The sequence below is a fragment of the Anabrus simplex genome, chromosome 2 (assembly GCF_040414725.1).
Source record: "Anabrus simplex isolate iqAnaSimp1 chromosome 2, ASM4041472v1, whole genome shotgun sequence".
NCBI classification, from domain to species: Eukaryota; Metazoa; Arthropoda; class Insecta; order Orthoptera; family Tettigoniidae; genus Anabrus; species Anabrus simplex.
This window is the reverse complement of record NC_090266.1, coordinates 1,045,414,228-1,045,434,255: the sequence shown is the minus strand read 5'-3', so window position 1 is coordinate 1,045,434,255 and position 20,028 is coordinate 1,045,414,228. Positions and strand designations below refer to the sequence as shown.

The following is a 20,028-nucleotide window of genomic DNA, read 5'->3' as shown; positions in this document are numbered from 1 at the left end:
CATCATCATCATCATCTTTATCTCTTCGCTCCAGCAAGCCAGGTGCGGTTGTGTACGAGCCTCCTCCAGTTTGTCTTGTTCATCCACAGATGTTGTTCATATATGCGACACCAGTTTACATCTCTTATTTCAAGGTCCTTGAAAATCTAATAATAATAATAATAATAATAATAATAATAATAATAATAATAATAATGTTATTGACTTTATGTCCCACTAACAACTTATACGGTTTTCAGAGACGCCGAGGTGCCGGAATTTAGTCCCACAGCAGTTCTTTGACGTGCCGGTAAATCTACGGACACGAGGCTGTTGTATTTGAGCACCTTCAAATACCACCGGACTGAGCCAGGATCGAACCTGCCAAGTTGGGATCAGAAGGCCAGCGCCTCAACCGTCTGAGCCACTCACCCCGGCCCTTGAAAATCTGCTTCTCCCAAACATCACGCTTCCTCTTGGTCTCTTTCCAGGAACACTGCGGTCAAAGTACACTCGAGGAATCCTATGGGGACCATACCATCACAATCTCTTCTCTATGAGGCTCTCCAGCAAGCTTCTTTCCAATCCAAGCTGTTGTCAGATATCCACATTACTAATTTTATCCATTTTTGCTTTTTGTAAACAAGAATGGAGAAACTTCATTTATGTTGCCTGAAGACGGCTCTTTGTTGATCCAGTAAGTGTTGCTGCTTCCAGACCATACATCAATATAGGTACCAGATATATTTTGTACAAGCTGATCTTGGAAAGTAACGGAAATGTTTCATTCCAAAGTATTTGATGTACAGCGTGATAGAATGTGGAAGCTTTCTGTATTCTGTTGCTAATCTCTTGACCTCTTGATCTCTCTGTTTCTATATTTATACAAATCTAAAGAGGATCAGCAACAAGCAACACATTCGGAAGTCTCTAATTGGTAGACAGACAGACTGACTGACATTTTTTAAATATTCTATTAGAACTTCATCATGTTAAGACATATTATATTTAAGAAAAATTGGGATTTTCAAGGAAAGAAATCAAATGACTCGTGACTAATGATGATTTTCATAGGAAGTTAATTGAAGGGAAGCACGGTGCCCTTACCTACACCTTTCAAGTTACTTTACTGAAATCCAAGTATTGTTTTTCTAGAACATTACGTATGGCTGCTAATTATAAAGGAGAATTCAATAATGAGGTACTGTATGTGAAAAAATTAATGTTTATAAACTGGCTACTTTCTTCAAGGAAATTTAGAAAATAATGTTTCAATACTTCATTTAGCAACTGTACCATATTCCTTACTTTTTTTACCATGACCCACACTGAATAAATAAAATCAGAAACAGGATTCTGTTTGAAAGTATAAGTTTCTTATCAATTTAAAATATGCAACACAATAAGAGAAAATGATGTAGAAGGTTCTGAACACCATGTATTTTCGTAATACCAAGGAATGCAAGTAAATTCACATCTATTCAGTTTAAATATTGGTATACTTAATTTACTTAACCCACTCCTCCATCTAAAGGATTGTTACTTACCAGCAGCTTGCTGGAACTTCTGTGACAGTGCCCTCACAGATCCACCTCGTGCTAGGCGAGAGAATCCACTGCTTGGTGGTGGTGACTCTTCACGGTCATCATGCAAGGTCGATGATCGTCTCCGACCTGGCATGCTTGGCGTTGATGACCTCGAGACATTCGTACTCGATGTTTCGGTCGTAGTAATATTTGAACCCCCAGCACTACGATGTTGGGTGACAGTGGTTGAATATTTGGTACCAGATTTTTGACTATGAACTTCAGTCTCATCTTCGTCATTATAATCAAGACTTACTCTGTCAGGACTTGATCTCAGCGAGCTGCGCTCCGTAACTGTTTTAGAAGTGTAACGGCTGGATCTATGATAGCCATCACTTTGATCATCATCATCGTCGACTATACTACTTCGAGTCCTCTGCACAGAAGAGTCTTGATCAGTGGTTCTATCAGTCAGTCTTTGCTGTCGGTCTGTAAACGTGCTTGTGCTTTCATAACCTGTCGTTTTCCGAGATGACGTTACTTCTGAAGACGATGAAGTAGTGTACTGTTCATAACTTGATGCATTTCGACTGACCTCATAATCATCATCTTCATCATTGAATATCTGCCTACGAACTGATGATGGTGTTTTTTCTGGAGAATAAGCTGTTGTTTTGCTGACTGGTGTTCTTTGTGACAAGGACGTCACAGTCGTACTTACATATTTTTCACCTGAGCCAGGCTGCTGAGGTTCCCTTTCTGACCTTGGGATTGTCTTCTCAGGAGATGCTCTTGTTCTATTTGACCTTGGTTCTTTATTTTGGTTATCTGGAACTTGAGGTCTTCTACTTGATAAAGCAGTAGTGGTAGAACTTGTAAATCTGCGAGTATCTTCATTAACCTTTTCAGTTACAGAACTGTCTTTTGTGGTTGATGACTTCCTTGAATCAGCAGCATCTTCAAATAATTTAGATCTTCTACGTACACTACTAACTTCATCATCTTTGAAGGTCTTATTAGTAGCATTGAACAGTTTATTTGTGCTACTGGTATCATCATCATAAACTCTTGACTTTCTGGCAGTGGTGGAAGCAGAAGTCACAACTGATGATCTTATATTTTCATCAAGAGATGCTCTCTCTGGTGAAGGGCTTTTTCTTATGGAAGATTTCCTACTTGAAATGGGAGATATGGGCTCTTCTTCATCGTCCTCTTCACCAGGTTGTGGATAAGTTATTTTCTTATCTTCAGGTGTTTTATAAGTGTACTGAGTTCTTGTGATCCTTGTAACAGGTTCCTCACCTGGACGGCTAACAGATTCACCTGAAAACAAATTCAAAAATTTATCAATATGTTCACTAGGAAATATTTTAAAACTTTTCCAACAATTTTATACATAGATACTATAAAAAATTATAGAAAAGAGTAACACAAGTTTACTCAAGAAATTATTTTTATAAAATATAAGAAAGGAGTAACTAAGTTTAAATTATCATTTTTTTAAAAAGGTAAAATTCAGGCAACTTAGCCAAGTGGAAAACTCGAATCTGTTCATCCCTAAAGTTCTCTCTTCCTACCAGCAGACTCTCAACACAGTCTTCACTATGTGACACTGCCCAACTGAACTTGTATGCCATTAAATTCTACACCTATCCATACTAAAACCACTTCAAATAATTACCCTCCCACCGTCTGTGTACTACTTGTCATACAGAACCACCCCAGACAGCACATTAGCAATCACCACTTCCTCTGTTGATTCTATATTATAACCTTTCTTCTTCCCCTATGACCAAGACCCTATGTTGAGCTGCCCTACCATGACTTTCAGTAACTCTTACAATCTCCAGTCATATCAGCCTTCCATCATACTTCCATTGTGGAGGGCTTGAGTGTAAGATCAGTAACATTCACCAGAATCTCACATCACAGTGATTAAATCTATTTCACTAAAGGATGCAGTGGCAATGTCATCGACCAACTCTAGTACACAAAATTTATAGTTTTATGTGACTGTTGATAACATGATAATAGCCATGGGACTTCCAGCTGTAGGTGGATTCTGAACCATGGGAATGCAACTTTATAATTTTAAAAATTCCACATACTTTGAATGAGAATTGAACTGTGGACACCTTGGTAAGAAGCCAGTGACTATGCCACTCTGCTATCACGCCCCTCCTGCAAGAACTTGCATCCATACTGTATATCTGATTGCATGGAGTCCATGCAAAAAAAAAAAAAAAAAAAAAAAAAAAAAAAAAAAAAAAAAAAAAAAAAAAAAAGCTGCCTCACCATGCCCATGTATGCTTGCTCCAACATCTGAGACTGCACACCAGTTCATTTTAAACTCACGAGAAGATCCATGTATGAACATGGTTTCACCCTGCCCACCTCTTCTACCTTCCTGTCCTTTGCCAACCCTTCCCCCTCAATCTATGACAACCACTCGTTCCCTCCAGAGCTCTCGCCAGTCTACAGCATTACCTTCCAGTGCACTCCCCCCCCCCCCCCCCAGTTCATTACTGGTATTATAGCAAAATATGTGGGAGATGTTTTGCTTGTTAACCTAGGTATTTTTGATTCCCCTTTCTAAAATGTGCAGAGCCGGACCTAGGGTCAAGTGAGCCATGCGACTGCCTGGGGCACGCACGCCTAGGGATGAGAGCATAAAATACAGGTACAAACAGCACCTGTTAACAAAAATTATTTTCCTTGTTTCTGCTGATATTTTTTCTCTAACATTTTAAATCAGACATTAAAGTCAGAAAATGACTTCTAAAATATTAGTAATTAGCTAATAAATAATTATATCCTACACTGGTCATGTTAAATCCCAAAAGTAGTGACAGAGATGACTTCAAACAAGATGTTTAATAACCTGCTCTACATCTTATTTGTTGGCTTGCTCTTTCATTGCCCAATGAGTTTAATCACTTAGTTAAATCTTATTAAAAAGAAAAGAATTATAAATAAGTTAAAAGTGTGCATTTTAAATGCTCAATTTTGAAAATGTTCTGGTAGTAGATAGACTGAGGGGTATTCAAAGGCCACCCGCAACAGCTTGTCTTTCTAAAATGAACTCCCTTAAATTAGACCAGGAGGAAGAGGAGGGGCAAAAATGTGGGTTTGCATGGGCGTCAAAATACGCTCGGACTGGCTTTAAAAATGTGTGTCTCTTTTGCAACCTTGTCAAGGAAAAAGAGTCTTCCTGGTTATATTTTTCTTTCTAGCTAAACTATGAATTTATTCAGATACAGCACAACATTTTTTTAAATTTTATAAGATGCAAAGACCAGCAATTATTGAAACACTCTGAATGTTCAAAGAATTAGAATCTGTTATTCTAAAGTCCGGCTCCATGACTAAATGGTTAGCATGCTGGCCTTTGGTCACAGGGGTCCCGGGATCGATTCCCGGCAGGGTCAGGAATTTTAACCAACATTGATTAATTTCACTGGCACGGGGTGTATGTGTTGTCTTCATCATCATTTCATCCTCATAACGGCACGCAGGTCACCTACAGGTATCAAATCAAAAGACCTGCACCCGGCGAGTCGAAAATGTCCTCGGACACTCTCAGCAGTAAAAGCCATACGACATTTCATTTGATATTCTAAAATTATTTTCTCTACTGTTTTCCTTAACCATTCATTGTAACATAAACCTACATAAATAACTCCATTTTCTCCCATTATGTTGATAATTCAATTCATTTCATGAGGAGATTTGCACGTTTCAATCGATAACATGAGTAGTGAGTGACAAATTTTGTTTTGTGTTATGCCTGCTACTTTGCAAAATATTTTGAGGAAAGTGACAAAATTAAAGGTAGTTAGGTTTGGCATAAAAGCTACATTTAATAATAAAGTAGGGGTTTTTTTGGTCTTGTTATTAAAAATAGACTAAAGAGAATAATTCTTCACACCCTTTTTTGAGACATTTCCTTCAAATATCTATTTTCTGAATATTTCTCGTGATTACTGTAACACTTAGGCTCATGTACAAAATAATTCTGGAGTTCAGAAAGTAGGTGTACCCAGGATGAAACTTAAATTATCCATTCATTATTGATAATCTGATGGGATTTAAGATAAACACTTCATGGTTACCATGCGCAGATACTGGAAATTAGCAATATTTTTACCAACAGGTGGTTTTTATTGTCAATGGTAACTCTTTTTCTTTTTTTTTGCTAGGGGCTTTACGTCGCGCCGACACAGATAGGTCTTATGGCGACGATGGGATAGGAAAGGCCTAGGAGTTGGAAGGAAGCGGCCGTGGCCTTAATTAAGGTACATCCCCAGCATTTGCCTGGTGTGAAAATGGGAAACCACGGAAAACCATCTTCGGGGCTGCCGATAGTGGGATTCGAACCTACTATCTCCCGGATGCAAGCTCACAGCCGCGCGCCTCTACGCGCACGGCCAACTCGCCCGGTGCTGGTAACTCTACACTGATGGGTCATTGCATTACGACCACCCTGACCTGGGAATATTAAGCATGCCTAGAGCGGGAAATGTTATATACTGGTAGCATGCTATGTATAGAGGCAGGTGTACAGACTTGCTCTTAATAGTGTCTCCAGTGCCAGAATTAGGAAAGCAGCCAATTTCTTCGCATTAGACAGAGAGAAAATTGCGACAGTACGGCGCCTTGTTACCAACATCTTTGAAACTGCGCGACTTGCGGGCTTCTCTAGTGCCCCTGTTGTGAACACGTATCGAATATGGTGCAATGATGGACAAACAACTATGCATCATCCAGCCATGTGTCGACAGTGGCTCATTGACACGAAAGACCAGCGAAGGCTGTCCAACATTGTTCAGAGCAACCAAGGAGCCACAGTTCGAGAAATTGTCAACAGGTACAACAGTAATGACCAGGCCAATGTTTCCCAGCACATGGTTCATCAAACACTGCTGCGCGTTGGACTACAGAGTTGGCAACCCATTCATATCTCAATTCTAAATGCACTCCACTGAAGCAGCACATGAGGTGAGCAGAAAATCATTGCTACTGTACTGTGAATTATTGGAAAAAAGTCGCCCCCAATGAATCCAGATTCCTGGTTCATCACGTTAATGGCTGAGTGCATGTATGCTGATTTCCATTGGAGAGTATGGCATGAGGTTGCACAGTCAGGCGGAGACAGGCTGGTGGAGTAGGTGTAATGATCTGAGTTGATGTTTTCACGGGACACATTTGGGCCTGTTATTCTGGTACACCAATCCCTCCAGATATTTGGTATCTGGACATTATTGGGAACCAAGTCCATTTATCCATGTCAACAGTGTTCCTTGATGATGACTGCCATTTCTGACAGGACAGTTCACGACACCACACTACCAGGATTGTGGAAGACTGGTTCAAGGATCATCATAGTAAATTTGTTTTAATACCATGGCCCCAAATAGCCCCAATATGAACACCACTGAACAACTGAAGGATGTGTGTTGCGCTTGTGGTACCAGATACCCCGTGGTAACTTCGGCCACCTTCTTGAATCGATGTCTCGCCAAGTAGCCATGGTTCTGTGGACAAAAGCTGGTCCTACATCAATGAGGTAGATGGCCATAATGTAATGGCTCACTGGTGTATAATATAGTGAAGTATTTCATGTCATCGTGAGAAGAGGAACAATGGTGAAACACAAAACCTAATAGCTAATAAGGAACTGTAAAATCATTGCAGAACATGTGTGATAAACTTTATAATGATCTGCTCCATAACTCACATAAATGGAAAAAGCAATGGATTTGAAACTGGACTTTAATAATAGAACACTAAAATAGTACTATATATTTTAAATCTGATATTTTTGTAACTGTATTGGTAGTAATATTTCCAAGAAATTCAAATGAAAATATCAAAATAAAATTAAAAATAAATCAGGAAATTCTTACTACATTTCTCACTCATTGTAGATCTATTTTCTAAAATTATAGCAATTACTCAGAACAGTATACAGTACAGTATTAAGAAGAATCTGTCTAATAAACAAGTAGAAAAACAGAAAAGAAAATCAAATGATCTGCTCCACCACTCACATGAATGAAATTGAAAAAAGAGCAATGAATTTTTGAAACTGGATTTTCATCCCCTTTTGATTTGTGATATTTTGAGGATTCATTCAGCAAGTGAATCTCTGAAATGATCTCATTAATATTTCAAATCAAAGGAAATTTAGTTTTTTCTGAATAGATTCATGAGTTTTTTGAGGTGCAGTCACTGAAAGATTTCTTTTAGAAAAGAGTAAAATTGAACTTAAGGATCTGACAACACAAACAACTGTATTTGCACAGCATACACGAGGTTCTGATTTTGAAGAAAACTTTGCTCCATGTCTAGACCAACGATAAAGTACAGTATTCTTGAATTCAAACCGTCATTATTAGAGAAGTCTTCCCCTTGAACAGACAAGATTTTCTTCTGAAGATGTGGAGCAAAGCTCTCTGTGAAACATCAAGAATTTCAACTTGTTTTTGTGACACATCATTAGCCCAAAAGCTATATTATCATGTCTATAATTACAAGCTGTGAAAGCATCGACCTAAATATATGTAAGTTATTTAACTTGCTGCAGTACAATTATGAGAAGAAGATGTACAGATATGATCTGTGCAAGAGCCCTGCAAATGAGCCACACCAGCAACAAACTGAAAACATGTTAGTTTTGTGATTGAGTTATACTAAAATGTAGAGTAATTCATACAAAGTGCAAACATTATAAAAGAAATAGAGAAGGAGAAATCTATGTTTCAGAATAATTAGTGTTTTTCCAACTATTTATGCCTCTGAAATTCAGCTTGTGACCTAAGTATTATACCTCCCACCTTCCAGATGGTTTTTGGCCAACTCAGTTAGCAGTGCCATTGAGAAGTGATCTACTAAGGTAGGATTTCAGTCACATTGTCCAAATATCTTACGTTGGAGATCAAGAAAATGTGGAATTTTACTCTCAATTCCCTTTTGACACTAGTCCAGAAAGGAAAATTTAAAATAAGAATAGAAACATCAAGCACAGTACATATGTAAAATGCATGCAGTTAGGTAAAACATCCTTGAGCAAGGAGTATGTTTCACAACACAACATGAACACATTGAAAAAAAGTATTGTGTAGTCTTAAATAAAAATGTACGGAAGTTTGTAAGTTTCAGAAGTGTTCAATGTAAGGAAGAAGTAATTTTTATTTCACTAGATGTTTTTTAAGAGAGATTATGAAAAATAACATTCAAATACATTTTATTGGTGTTTTGGTTTATGTTTCCACAGCCTACAGTATATTACGGGTCATAAGGCTTTTGGTTTCATGCTGCGTGTGAAATGAGGCAGCATGTCAGAAAAACATACATTCATGGTAGCAAAGTCTTAGTTTTTCCAGATAGGGGCCTATGACCTCAGATGTTAGGCCTCTTTAAATAGCAAGCATCATCATCACCAGTTTTTCCAGAAATCTGTCTCTTTTCACGTGGGAAAAGCTCAAAAGACTCATGTCTGATATTTTTAGTAGGTTACTACTGTGATATTTTGTTCCAAATTTACTGTTTAAGGCTTGTACTGCCATTAGCAAATTTGAGAATTTAATTCCTGTATCAGTGGACTTTGATCTCACAGTGCTATACACCATACTAGAAGAAGAGAACAAGTACATAGATATTTTGTTCGCTTGATTAACCAACTAGAATTCTCAAGTCTGGCTATATTATAGCAGAAGTTTATCCAAAAAAGAGTGAGATGCCTTTTATATATAATGTGTACTATTGTTGTTTGACACCATCTGAGACATTCTCTTAGAATTAAAAGGAAATAGAAATAAACAAGTACGGTACAGTAAAGAGAGAGAACTAGTCAGCCTGCAAGCAGTAGAGTAATACAAGTGCTATATGAAAACACAATTTTTGGAGTCAGAATATACATTTTATCTAACAAAGAAGTATGATACATCAAAAATGAGAGAAAAACCCTTTTGCTAAATTAAAAATGATTTTTCTTACCTTCCTCCAGTTTCTCTTTCTGTGTTGTGTTACCATTTCTGTAGCTAACAGCAAATGATCCCAGTAACAATGTTGAAACAACCAACACACTAGGTAGGAATTCCCATATAACAAAGAAAATTGCCACTACAAGGACCACTATCAGAAGTATGACTGAACCATTTAGATTCACTTGTACTGGTGCCTTGCTGTCCACATCAACATCCATCATGCTCCTTATCTTCTATTTACAGTTCTCATAATCCTCACCGTATATCTCTATATTTACTTATCTTTCATTTACTATGATGGTGAGTGTATGTTAGTGGAATGTAAAATATTCAACTGAGTCCTAAAAATACCCCATTTCTAATTTATATTGTTCCTACCATACATATACATAGAAAAAAATTGTATTTTGAAATTGGAGTAACACAATATTTTTAAATGCATCATAAATGATCCCATTCACATGGATTTCAATATCAGTCTAAATGTTCAGTCATATTCCACGCAAAAATCACACCCTTTCTTGCCATGCTTGATTAATCTAACCTGACAACGTGGGGGAGACACTACTGCACCCAAACACTTCACCAACTGACTACTGGGGCCGTAGTTCTTGCCTGCCTTGAGGCAAGTAGCCAAAAGTTTATAAGCAGGTCAAAAAAACCCAAGTCCTGCAGTTGGAGAGAAATGTGCAACAGCCAACATCAAAGACCAATGCCCTTCTTCCATCTCTCTCTCTCTCTCTTCTCCACAGCAGCTAGCCAAGTCCAGTGGGCCACTCAAGACTATTTCTGTGCTCAGTGGATGAGCAGGGCCTTCACTTAGATTGTAAAATATTTTACAATCTATTTTAGGAGACCTTGGCATTGGTCCTAGGACTCAAAATGTAAACAGCACAATAAAATGGATAGCAATCACCCATAAATTGTAATTGCTATATTTAATTTTTTGAATTGTTGTCCTTAGTTACATTACTGTCATTTCCCAGAGTAACTTAAAACATTGTTTCAATGCTAAATTATACTAATACATTTTATTAATGATAATTAAGTATTGGCAATATGTGGAGATGTTTTAAAGTGGTTTTATTTCTTAGAAAATATGTTTCACACCAATGAGATTTTTTATTTTAGCTCAATTTACTTGAATTACTATGTGATAACGAATGGTTTAATGGTACCAATTCCAGATACTTGGCAATCTTCAACATGTGTTTTAACATAATTACATTTCATAAAAGGGAATTACAGTGTATGTTATCACTGCTCAATTCCAACGCTAAAGAAGTTACTAGGGAGTTCTGTAATGGAAGCAACTGCATTAAAGGTATAAAACTTACTCCTACAGTAGTCCAGTGGTGGTAGTTGTGGTGGTTGCTGATGTAAAAGAGGAAGTACAACTGGCTAACCATCCTCTACCAACAGTAATCAGAGGGAAAATGGAAGAGGTCCAACCCTTCAATTAATGTTTTTTTTTTTTTTTGCTTTACGTTGCACCGACACAGATATGTCTTATGGCGATGATGGGATAGAAAAGCCCTAGGAATTGGAAGGAAGCGGGCATTGCCTTAATTAAGGTACAGCCCCGGCATTTGCCTGGTGTGAAAATGGGAAACCACGGTAAACCATCTTCAAGGCTGCCGACAGTCGGGCTCGAACCCACTCTCTCCTGGATGCAAGCTCACAGCTGTGCGCTGCTAACTGCACAGCCAAATCGCTGAGTAAAATTTGTTGGAAAAGCCATAAAACTCACATTTGAGACCGCACCTTTCAGTGTCAACTTGACTGCACTGGTGCATTTAAAGATTGCCTGAACACAAGGCATCAAAAGATAATGAGCCATAGTAGTAGTAACAAAAATAGGTATTTTGTAATTTGGAGGACACTATGTTTGTTAAATAGTTAGTTAGTTTGTTTATTTGTTTGTTTGTTTGTTTGTTTGTTTGTTTGTTTGTTTGTTTGTTTGTTTGTTTGTTTGTTTGTTTGTTTGTTTGTTTGTTTGTTTTGGTAGATTTAGTCTCTAAGTCTCCTCCGATGCAATACCACAGATATTTACTATGCGTAGTTCAGTTGTTTTGGACATGTTCTTTGCAGCAATTTGGAGGGTTCAACACACTAGCTTCATTGAACACACTTGCTCCTTTTACAAATCTAAGCATTGATGTTTAAGTATTTATACTTTGTATTTTTTGAAGTTCCACAGCAGAGGAAGGTGCTGTTGTGAAACCTGTTGCAAAGGTTGCAAAGAACTAATATTATGGTCTGCTGAAAATGATGAAAATCCAGAGTCCGGAAGTAATCGAATTACTTGTAATGATTTTTCAGTATTTTTTACTTGTAATTGTCCCTTTCTACCAAATGCAATTTCTACTCATAACTTACTTCATGAAATAAAATTGTAATTGTTACATTTTACATTGCACTGACAGTCTGGCAACATGGGAGTTCAGCACTCGCAAGGCATCATGCCAAATGTAAGACTGTATGAAAAGGATATGTATGCATGTTGTGGTACCAGATTCAATACAATATATTGGTACTGATACTCGTAGCCCGAAAAATATCAATACACCAATAATATTGGAAACAACGAATAATTCCAATAGTAATGTTCAATATTGGCAGTATTGTGCTGGCAGTTTCAAACCCACGTGAATAACACAATTTCCTGGAGAATGATTAGAGTTACAAAGAAAATATGCCCATTATTTTGGTTTTGAATGAATAAAACATGTGGAATTTCGGTAAACACCCAATAGGGCACCATCTCCGGAATACCAATGAATTTGTTAAGTAAGTGGATGAGTATTTGCAATTCCAATAATTCACTGATATGACTGATGATGGCTGAGAATGATGTTAACGTGCATCAGACATTTTCTCACCTCTAAGGATATCCTGTTTGAGAGATACAGTGCCATCTGAAAGAATATGACCAGTTGACGTCATTACCGTGGCAGAGGCACTGCTCGTAGTTTCCCTCACCACTTTCTGATCTCGAGGTTTCTTGAGGATCCCAGGGCGCTTTGCTGTTTCTGCAATAAATCACACAAATATTGACAACACACTGAATAAGGATATTATGCTGTCTGTGGATAATCAATTGGTTACAAATGTAGAATAGGATAGGAAATTACGTTAATCTGTTTAGTAAACATTATTAAATTAATATTTGTTTGCCTATTTGTCCAACCCTTGTCCCATTTCTCAACGGGGTTGGGTATGAGGTGAGTTGAATCTGTCGTGGCGGGTTTTTATGATCGGATGCCCTTCCTGGCGTCAACCTCATCAGAGGAGTTAATGAGATGAAATGAATGACGTGATATATGATAGTAGGAGGCAAGAGGGTGAAACCTGGTGCCAGCACATAGCCTACTCCTGTAGAATAGCACCTAGGGATCTGCTCAAGGCTTAACATCTCCATCCAACGGGTGAATCATCATCAACAGTGTCATATCCCCTCACTCCTTATGAGCACTGTGGAGAGGTTTGGAATTTAATCCCGGCTTTTGGCACGCAATCTAGTGATTAGAAATTGTGTACCACCACCTCCCCTACCCTGCCGGCCAACATTCTGATGGTGAATTTCTTCTTTTTTTTTGACCTACAGGATTCGAACCGGCTAACCATGGTGTCAAACCATTTAGACCGTTTCGAACGATCATGGCAACCAGGTAGGCTAGAAAAAAAAAATGATTAATTTAATGCTGAAATTAATTCTGTTGCAGTATTCCAAAAATGCAAATGTGTTCCAGGAAGCAGGTTATTATCAAGTTTGCAACAAACCACTGATGGTAACTGGTTAAAAGCGGAATGAAAACTAATAATAATAATAATAATAATAATAATAATAATAATAATAATAATAATAATAATTAAAGTATGAAGGCTTTCACGGCCGGTGTCAATATAATAATAATAATAATAATAATAATAATAATAATAATAATAATAATAATAATAATAATAATAATAATAATGTTGTTGTTGTTCATTTCTTAATATAATTTTTTCTTCTAGTCCAGATTTCCAAGATTCAGAGAAATTGAAGGAAGAAGGTATATAAATTCCATAAAATTTTGCAATGATTCCACTCACCCACATGACCTCCTGACATCCAACTCAAGATACAATACTCAGTGTGATAGGTGTTTGAATGAATTATCCCATACTGGTACATAGTGGATGGGAAGAAAGTTAGTGGTACGGTACTCAATAGCAGGTAAACTCTGGCTCAAGAAGACCATCTCAGATAATTGAAACAAATTATTGACCTCTGAATACCTTCCAACTGCTGGTATAAGGTTGAAAATACAGTGGAACCTCAATTCTCCATTTTTTGAGGCCCCAAAAAAAAAAGAAAAAAAAAAGTACAACACGGTAAAACGGAAAATCCGGGAATGAATGAACCATGAACAATTTGGCTAAACATCACAAAAAAGAACTATGTATACTTAAAATCTTACAAACACCCCTAAACCAAACTACACCCCCAATGGGCCTTCCACCTACCAAGCGACCGCTGCTCGGTCCGAATGCCTGCATATTACGAGGTGACGCATGGTCAGTGTGACGAATCCTCTCGGTCGTTATTCCTGGCTCTCTAGACCGGAGTCGCCATCTCACCATTAAATAGCACCTCAATTAAAGGTAATTGTAGAATGAGGGAACCTGGAACCAGCCCTCATATCCAGGTAAAAATGCCTGACCTGGCCGGGAATCGAACCTGGGTCCTCCGGTTGAGAGGCAGGCAAGTACAACCACGGGGCCGGCTTCAAACATTAATTACCGGTACGCGACTTAAAAGTCTCGAAACTTTACATTCAGTTTTACCGGGAAAACTTTGTCGGTTTCCTCTGAAAACTTCTTTCAGTTCAGCAACTTTGATCGGTCAAACTGTTCGAAAAACCTAATAACATCAAGCCAAACAATCGACCACAAGTATCTTTTAATTCTCTAATCTAATAAAATAAAGCACACTGGATACAAAAGCGCCCAACATGATGGCGAAATCCCTTTTTCTTTAAATCTTCCATTGTAATTAGGTCACCAGTATACTGATCGTAGTCAGTTTGTGGAAATCTTGAACCGCGCAAATTAGGCCTACGGCCTACATTGCCTTTTAAAGGTTATATTGAACTCAAGAATATTGTTTCGAATGTAAGTATCGATTCTCAAGTTTTCGAATGCATTATATTCAATTATGTCCGTCACTAATCACGATTAAATTGGAAAGAGAAAAAATATCATCAAAACTTCTGAATTTATGGTTATTCGCGACCTTGAGCTCAGCTGGAAAACGCGCTCGCTGTCCAAGTCGGTACGAGTGCGAAATGATGCTAAGTTTTGTACATGTAATGTGCGCAAATAAAACGACTGCGGTTTTAACATTTTAACACAATAACATGAAATTCCTAGTCTTACATTAGGACCAAAACAGTAATAGGTAATCCCGAAACCTCCCATGGCTTTATGTATGTAAGGTGCAACATCTGTTCTGGTCTCGATACCGGTAACGTAATCGTATACGATAATATTAAAATACTAAATTTGTATTACCTAAGAAGGAGCAGTTTAGATTCCTGCCTGAAAGCCCAGTGACTATACAGTGCCCTGAAGGAAGCGCCAAAAACCTGTTCGGCGATACACTCGGAAAAAGCAAAAAAGAATGTAAACATCTAACCCTGGACATAATGTAGACGTTTTGCAAGTACGAACATTTGACGAAACTCGTTCTGTCTTCAAGTAGAGCTGTCGAAATGTGCTCTGTCTCCTTCCAATTGTTGTGGACAGTCTCTGCTTTGTGATTTTGATTCTCTAAACAATACCACCCGAATGCAATGCTATGATGGTCCCTTATGCAAGTTCACCGCCGATCGCTTTTCCGCTTCCTCAAATTACTGTAATGACTGGACATTAACACCAAGATCCGCAAGTATGCCGTAGCCATCCTTTCGTGAGGTACAGTTTCTTGGAAAACGCACGATCGAGGATTTAGCGTTGATGGGACTGAAATTTCTGAACGGTTGATACGGGAAATTGTTTCTTCGAGGAACGGATAATGCGGGATTTTTACAACGTGATTTAATTAGGATGCTCGCAGGACCACGTAATTTGAACGGATAGTTTCCGGGAACGTATAATTGAGGTTCTACTGTAATTAAACAAGAGAACCTCAACTACATATAGGCCTAATGAACTAAAATGCCAACTCTCCTTAACAAGCAACACTGTTAAATTAAATCAGAATGCAGAGAAACACAACTGCAGAAAATTATATTTTAAAAAATAGACATAGATGTAATGTTAGTCGTTATTACCTGGCTGGTGAGGCTCATCAGATGACCACTGTTCCACTCGCTCTGTCTCTGTCGTACCTGGAGGAAAAAGAACATGATTTCTGAGTAAAGGATATGTGAAAAGTTTGTAAAAACGTACCATAATGGTAAGTAGACTAAGTTTCACAAAATTATATATTCATTGTAAATGTCATTTGAAATATTTTTTTAAATCCAAGTTGAAGAAAAAACACATAAATAAGGAAGGGACAACATGATATTTAAGTTAGTGCTATTGGTTGAGATCCTGCATGCTTCATTAGTAATGCTTGCTCAAGGAAACTGGTATTCTTATGCAGTGGACTGTAATTTTTTTATAAAGGCATGTTGCTGGCTACATCTAATTTGCAGTTTTATCAAAATTGAACTAATTCTGCAGTTTATTGCTATTTCATACATTATTATTTGCAATATTAAAAACCTGTAACTAGTCTACACTTACGATTTAAATTATGACTTGACAGTGTGATGAAAGTAAATTATTTACCATCCTTCACTCACTAAATATTTTACCATGCTGCAGGGATGAAAAAGGTCAATTTAAAGTTAAAATTCGTCCATACTGGGTAACTCATCTGTTGCAAAATACAATCTTTCTTTATCAAAAAGAAAAAAAGAAAAATGGGAATCTTACTATATTGTAATCTTCATCATCATCATTATCATCATCAAAGTCTGGTCGTAAGTTTTACCAAGGGAAAAATTTCTCTCAATTTTAATTACTGGTACTGTGTTGATGGCATGAAAGTACTTTAAGAGGATCACTGTAAGTACATAGGTGTTAATACAGTATAAGGAAAGATCTTCATTTGGGGTCATCACATTAATGAGGTTGTAAATAAAGGTTACAGATCTCATCATATGGTTGTGAGGGTATTTGATGATGATGATGCTTGCTGTTTAAAGGGGCCTAACATCTAAGGTCATCGGCACCTATTGGTACAAAATAAGACGAAATGCAATGACAATTTAAAAGTCCAAAATTCACCCACTGACCAGAATTCATAATGTGATGATGAAGAATGAATGGATGAATATGAATTTAAAACAATCAGTGGATCCGACCCACAATGCCTTACCTTCCCAGAAACTATATTACTGACCAAGGGACTGCTTCAAAAGCACAATCCTGAATCACTGATGCTTGTTGTCTAAAAGGGTTCAAAATCCAGGTCAACAGCCTCTCATAATGATACCCATCCCTAGTAAAGTTAGTTTTCTTTTTGTTTTGTTTTTTTTCTGCTAGTGGCTTTACGTCACACGGACACAGACAGGTCTTATGGCGACAATGGGAGAGGAAGGCCTAGGAGTTGGAAGGAACCGGCCATGCCTTAATTAAGGTACAGCCCCAGCATTTGCCTGGTGTGAAATTGGGAAACCATGGAAAACCATCTTCAAGGCTGCCAACAGTAGGATTTGAACCCACTATCTCCCGGATGTGAGGTCACAGCCGCGTGCCCCTAACCGCACGGCCAACTCGCCCGGTGCTAGTAAAGTATAACCATGGTATTTCTCAAGTTGCGGTACTAATCAAAAGTAGCGTAAATTCACAGTGTAATACCAATATAAATGGTCTGTTATTGGAAATTATAAATTTACCAGCGTTTCGCCCCAGTGTGCTAAGTTGGGCTCATTAGTTGGTAAATAGCACACCTACTAAGACGCATGGCTAGTGCATACTGTGGAGACCACTGCGTAGGCCCAACTTAGCACACTGGGGCGAAATGCTGGCAACCAGGAATGAGTTAGCTGGAAAAGTTATAATGTCCAATAATGGACCATTTATATTAGTATTGTAAATTTATTCATTCGGGACAAATATTTCAGGTTCCTTATGGGAATCAACATCTATATAAATTCACGGTGTTCCAAAGAGTATGGTACTATACTACTCACAAGTATTGTACGTCGCACAGGTAATACAGACCTATGGTGTTTCTCAATAATGGCGCCATTCGTAGGCATCTCAAACCCATGCTTTTACTCACATAGGTGTACTAACCACAGGGACTCATACTATCCCGTGGTGCTCCTCACATAGTGGGTACAAATAACAGGCAACGCAGACCTTCGGTGTCGCTCATATAGTGGTACCAATCACAGGCAACGCCCAGACCCGTGGTGTTTCTTACATAATGGTACAAACCACAGGCAACGTAAGCCTGTGATGTTCTGCATATAGTAGTACTAATCACAGGTAGGTACTGGAAACCCACAGTAAACCGCTCTCTGTTGCTACTAATCACAAACCTATTGTGTACTTAACATAGTGGTACTACTTGCAAGTAAAGGCGACCCATGGCGTCCCCCCAGTGACGGTACTAATCACAAGTAGTTTCATGGTTTTAATTTTTTTTTTACGTCGCACCGACACAGATAGGTCTTATGGCGATGATAGGACAGGAAAGGCCTAGGAGTGGGAAGGAAGCGGCCGTGGCCTTAATTAAGGTACAGCCCCAGCATTTGCCTGGTGTGAAAATGGGAAACCATGGAAAACCATCTTCAAGGCTGCCGACAGTGAGGCTCGGACCCACTATCTCCCGGATGCAAACTCAAAGCTGTGCGCCCCTAACCGCATGGCCAACTCGCCCAGTAGTTCTAATTCAATCCTCCCCTGATCGCCCTTTTAGTCACCTCTTACGACAGGCAGGAGATAGCGTGGGTGTATTCTTCGTCTGCATCCCCCACCCACAGGGGGTATAAGAGTATTTAGAGATTATAGTAAGGATGTAAAGAAGGGCATATAAGTCTCTGGTAAGACCTCAGAGTATGATTCCAGTGTATCAGACCCATACCAGAATTACTCGCTACAAGAACTGGAAAAGGTCCAAAGGAAAGCAGGACAATTTGTTCTGTGAAATTTCCGACAAAAGAGGAGTGTCAAAAACATGTTGAAAACTTTGGCCTGAGAAGACCTGGGAGTAAGGACACGAACCGCTTGACTATGCAGTATGTTCCAAACTGTCAGTGGAGAGATGGCATGGAATGACATTTAGTAGGCAAATAAGCTTGAGTGGAGCTTTTCAAGGTAGGAAAGATCAATAATATGAAGATAAAGTTGGAATTGAAGAGGACAAATTTGGGCAAATATTCATTTATAATTTGAATAATTTATCGAGAGACTGTTCAATAAATTTCCAAGTTCTTTTAAATCATTTAAGAAAATACTGGGCAGCCCTAAATGCAGATCAATGATGACTGATTTTTCTTCTTCATCATCATCATCATCAACATCATCTTGATTTTGCTATAGCTCTAAATGGATTGCAGAAACTAGTATCTAGTTTTACTTCAGAGAAAAGTCTTACAGACTCAAATTTCCTTCTTCAGCATACATTCCATTGTTGAATACAAAACTTACAAATACATGCTACAATGTGCATCATCAAAAACTGAATGCTTGGAAACAAGAACATGAAAATAAATTTATAATTTAGCCATTGCCAGAACAATGACAATGTCCGGATGGTTGATGACGGTATATTTATTTTTAAGTCCTACATGACTTTTTATTCACTAGACAGTTGTAAATATCTATTATACCTTCCCAATTTCCTTACGGTATATCTTAGAAATGATAAAGAGTAAAAATTTATGAGTAAATATGAAATTTACCTGAAGCAATCCTTTCATGTTTCTGTATAATACTCTGAAGGGAATTGACTCGCTTGGAGATGGCACGAGTGTTATCGGTTACAGTTTCAGTAGTCTGAACATCAGGCTCGGGAGCATCTTGTGATGTCAAGATGAAGCTATCTCGCAGCCTTGCACGGGGCTTCTGCCGTGGAAGACTCGGTTCTGACACAGCATTACCGCCTGTTTAAACAAAACAAATATGTCATTAATGAATGAAGTAATGAACTCTATAGATATTGTTTGTATAATACAGTAATTTGATAATCAACTGAGATGCCATTAACATAGCCTTCATATTGGTTACATGGTTGTACATAACTTTCCTAGAACTATCGAATAGGTAAAGACTACCAACTATTAGTAATGGAAAGAAGAAAACAAGTAACAAATCAAGTCATACAGAGAAATATAAGAATATGAATAGAAACACATAATACAATAAATATGAGCCAGGCTCAGTAGCTTAAGTTGGTGGGTTTGATCCCGGCTCAGACCAGTGGTAATTAAAGGTGTTGGTATATTTACTGGTATGTAAAAAAACCTATGGGTCAAAAGGCCAGCACC

General features: G+C 38.1%; 1 protein-coding gene across 1 annotated transcript in view; it reads right to left on the bottom strand.

Moving 5' to 3' along the window:
- Positions 1-20,028, bottom strand: part of LOC136863769 (microtubule-associated protein futsch) — a 395,621-nt gene that overhangs the window by 139,342 nt on the left and 236,251 nt on the right. Inside the window, exons 7-12 of the mRNA XM_067140122.2 lie at positions 19,444-19,644; positions 15,811-15,867; positions 12,376-12,525; positions 10,038-10,108; positions 9,504-9,726; positions 1,527-2,828 (exon numbers count right to left, since the gene is read on the bottom strand). Coding sequence (XP_066996223.2) covers positions 1,527-2,828; positions 9,504-9,726; positions 10,038-10,108; positions 12,376-12,525; positions 15,811-15,867; positions 19,444-19,644 — 2,004 coding nt within the window. The remainder of the gene's footprint in view (positions 1-1,526; positions 2,829-9,503; positions 9,727-10,037; positions 10,109-12,375; positions 12,526-15,810; positions 15,868-19,443; positions 19,645-20,028) is intronic.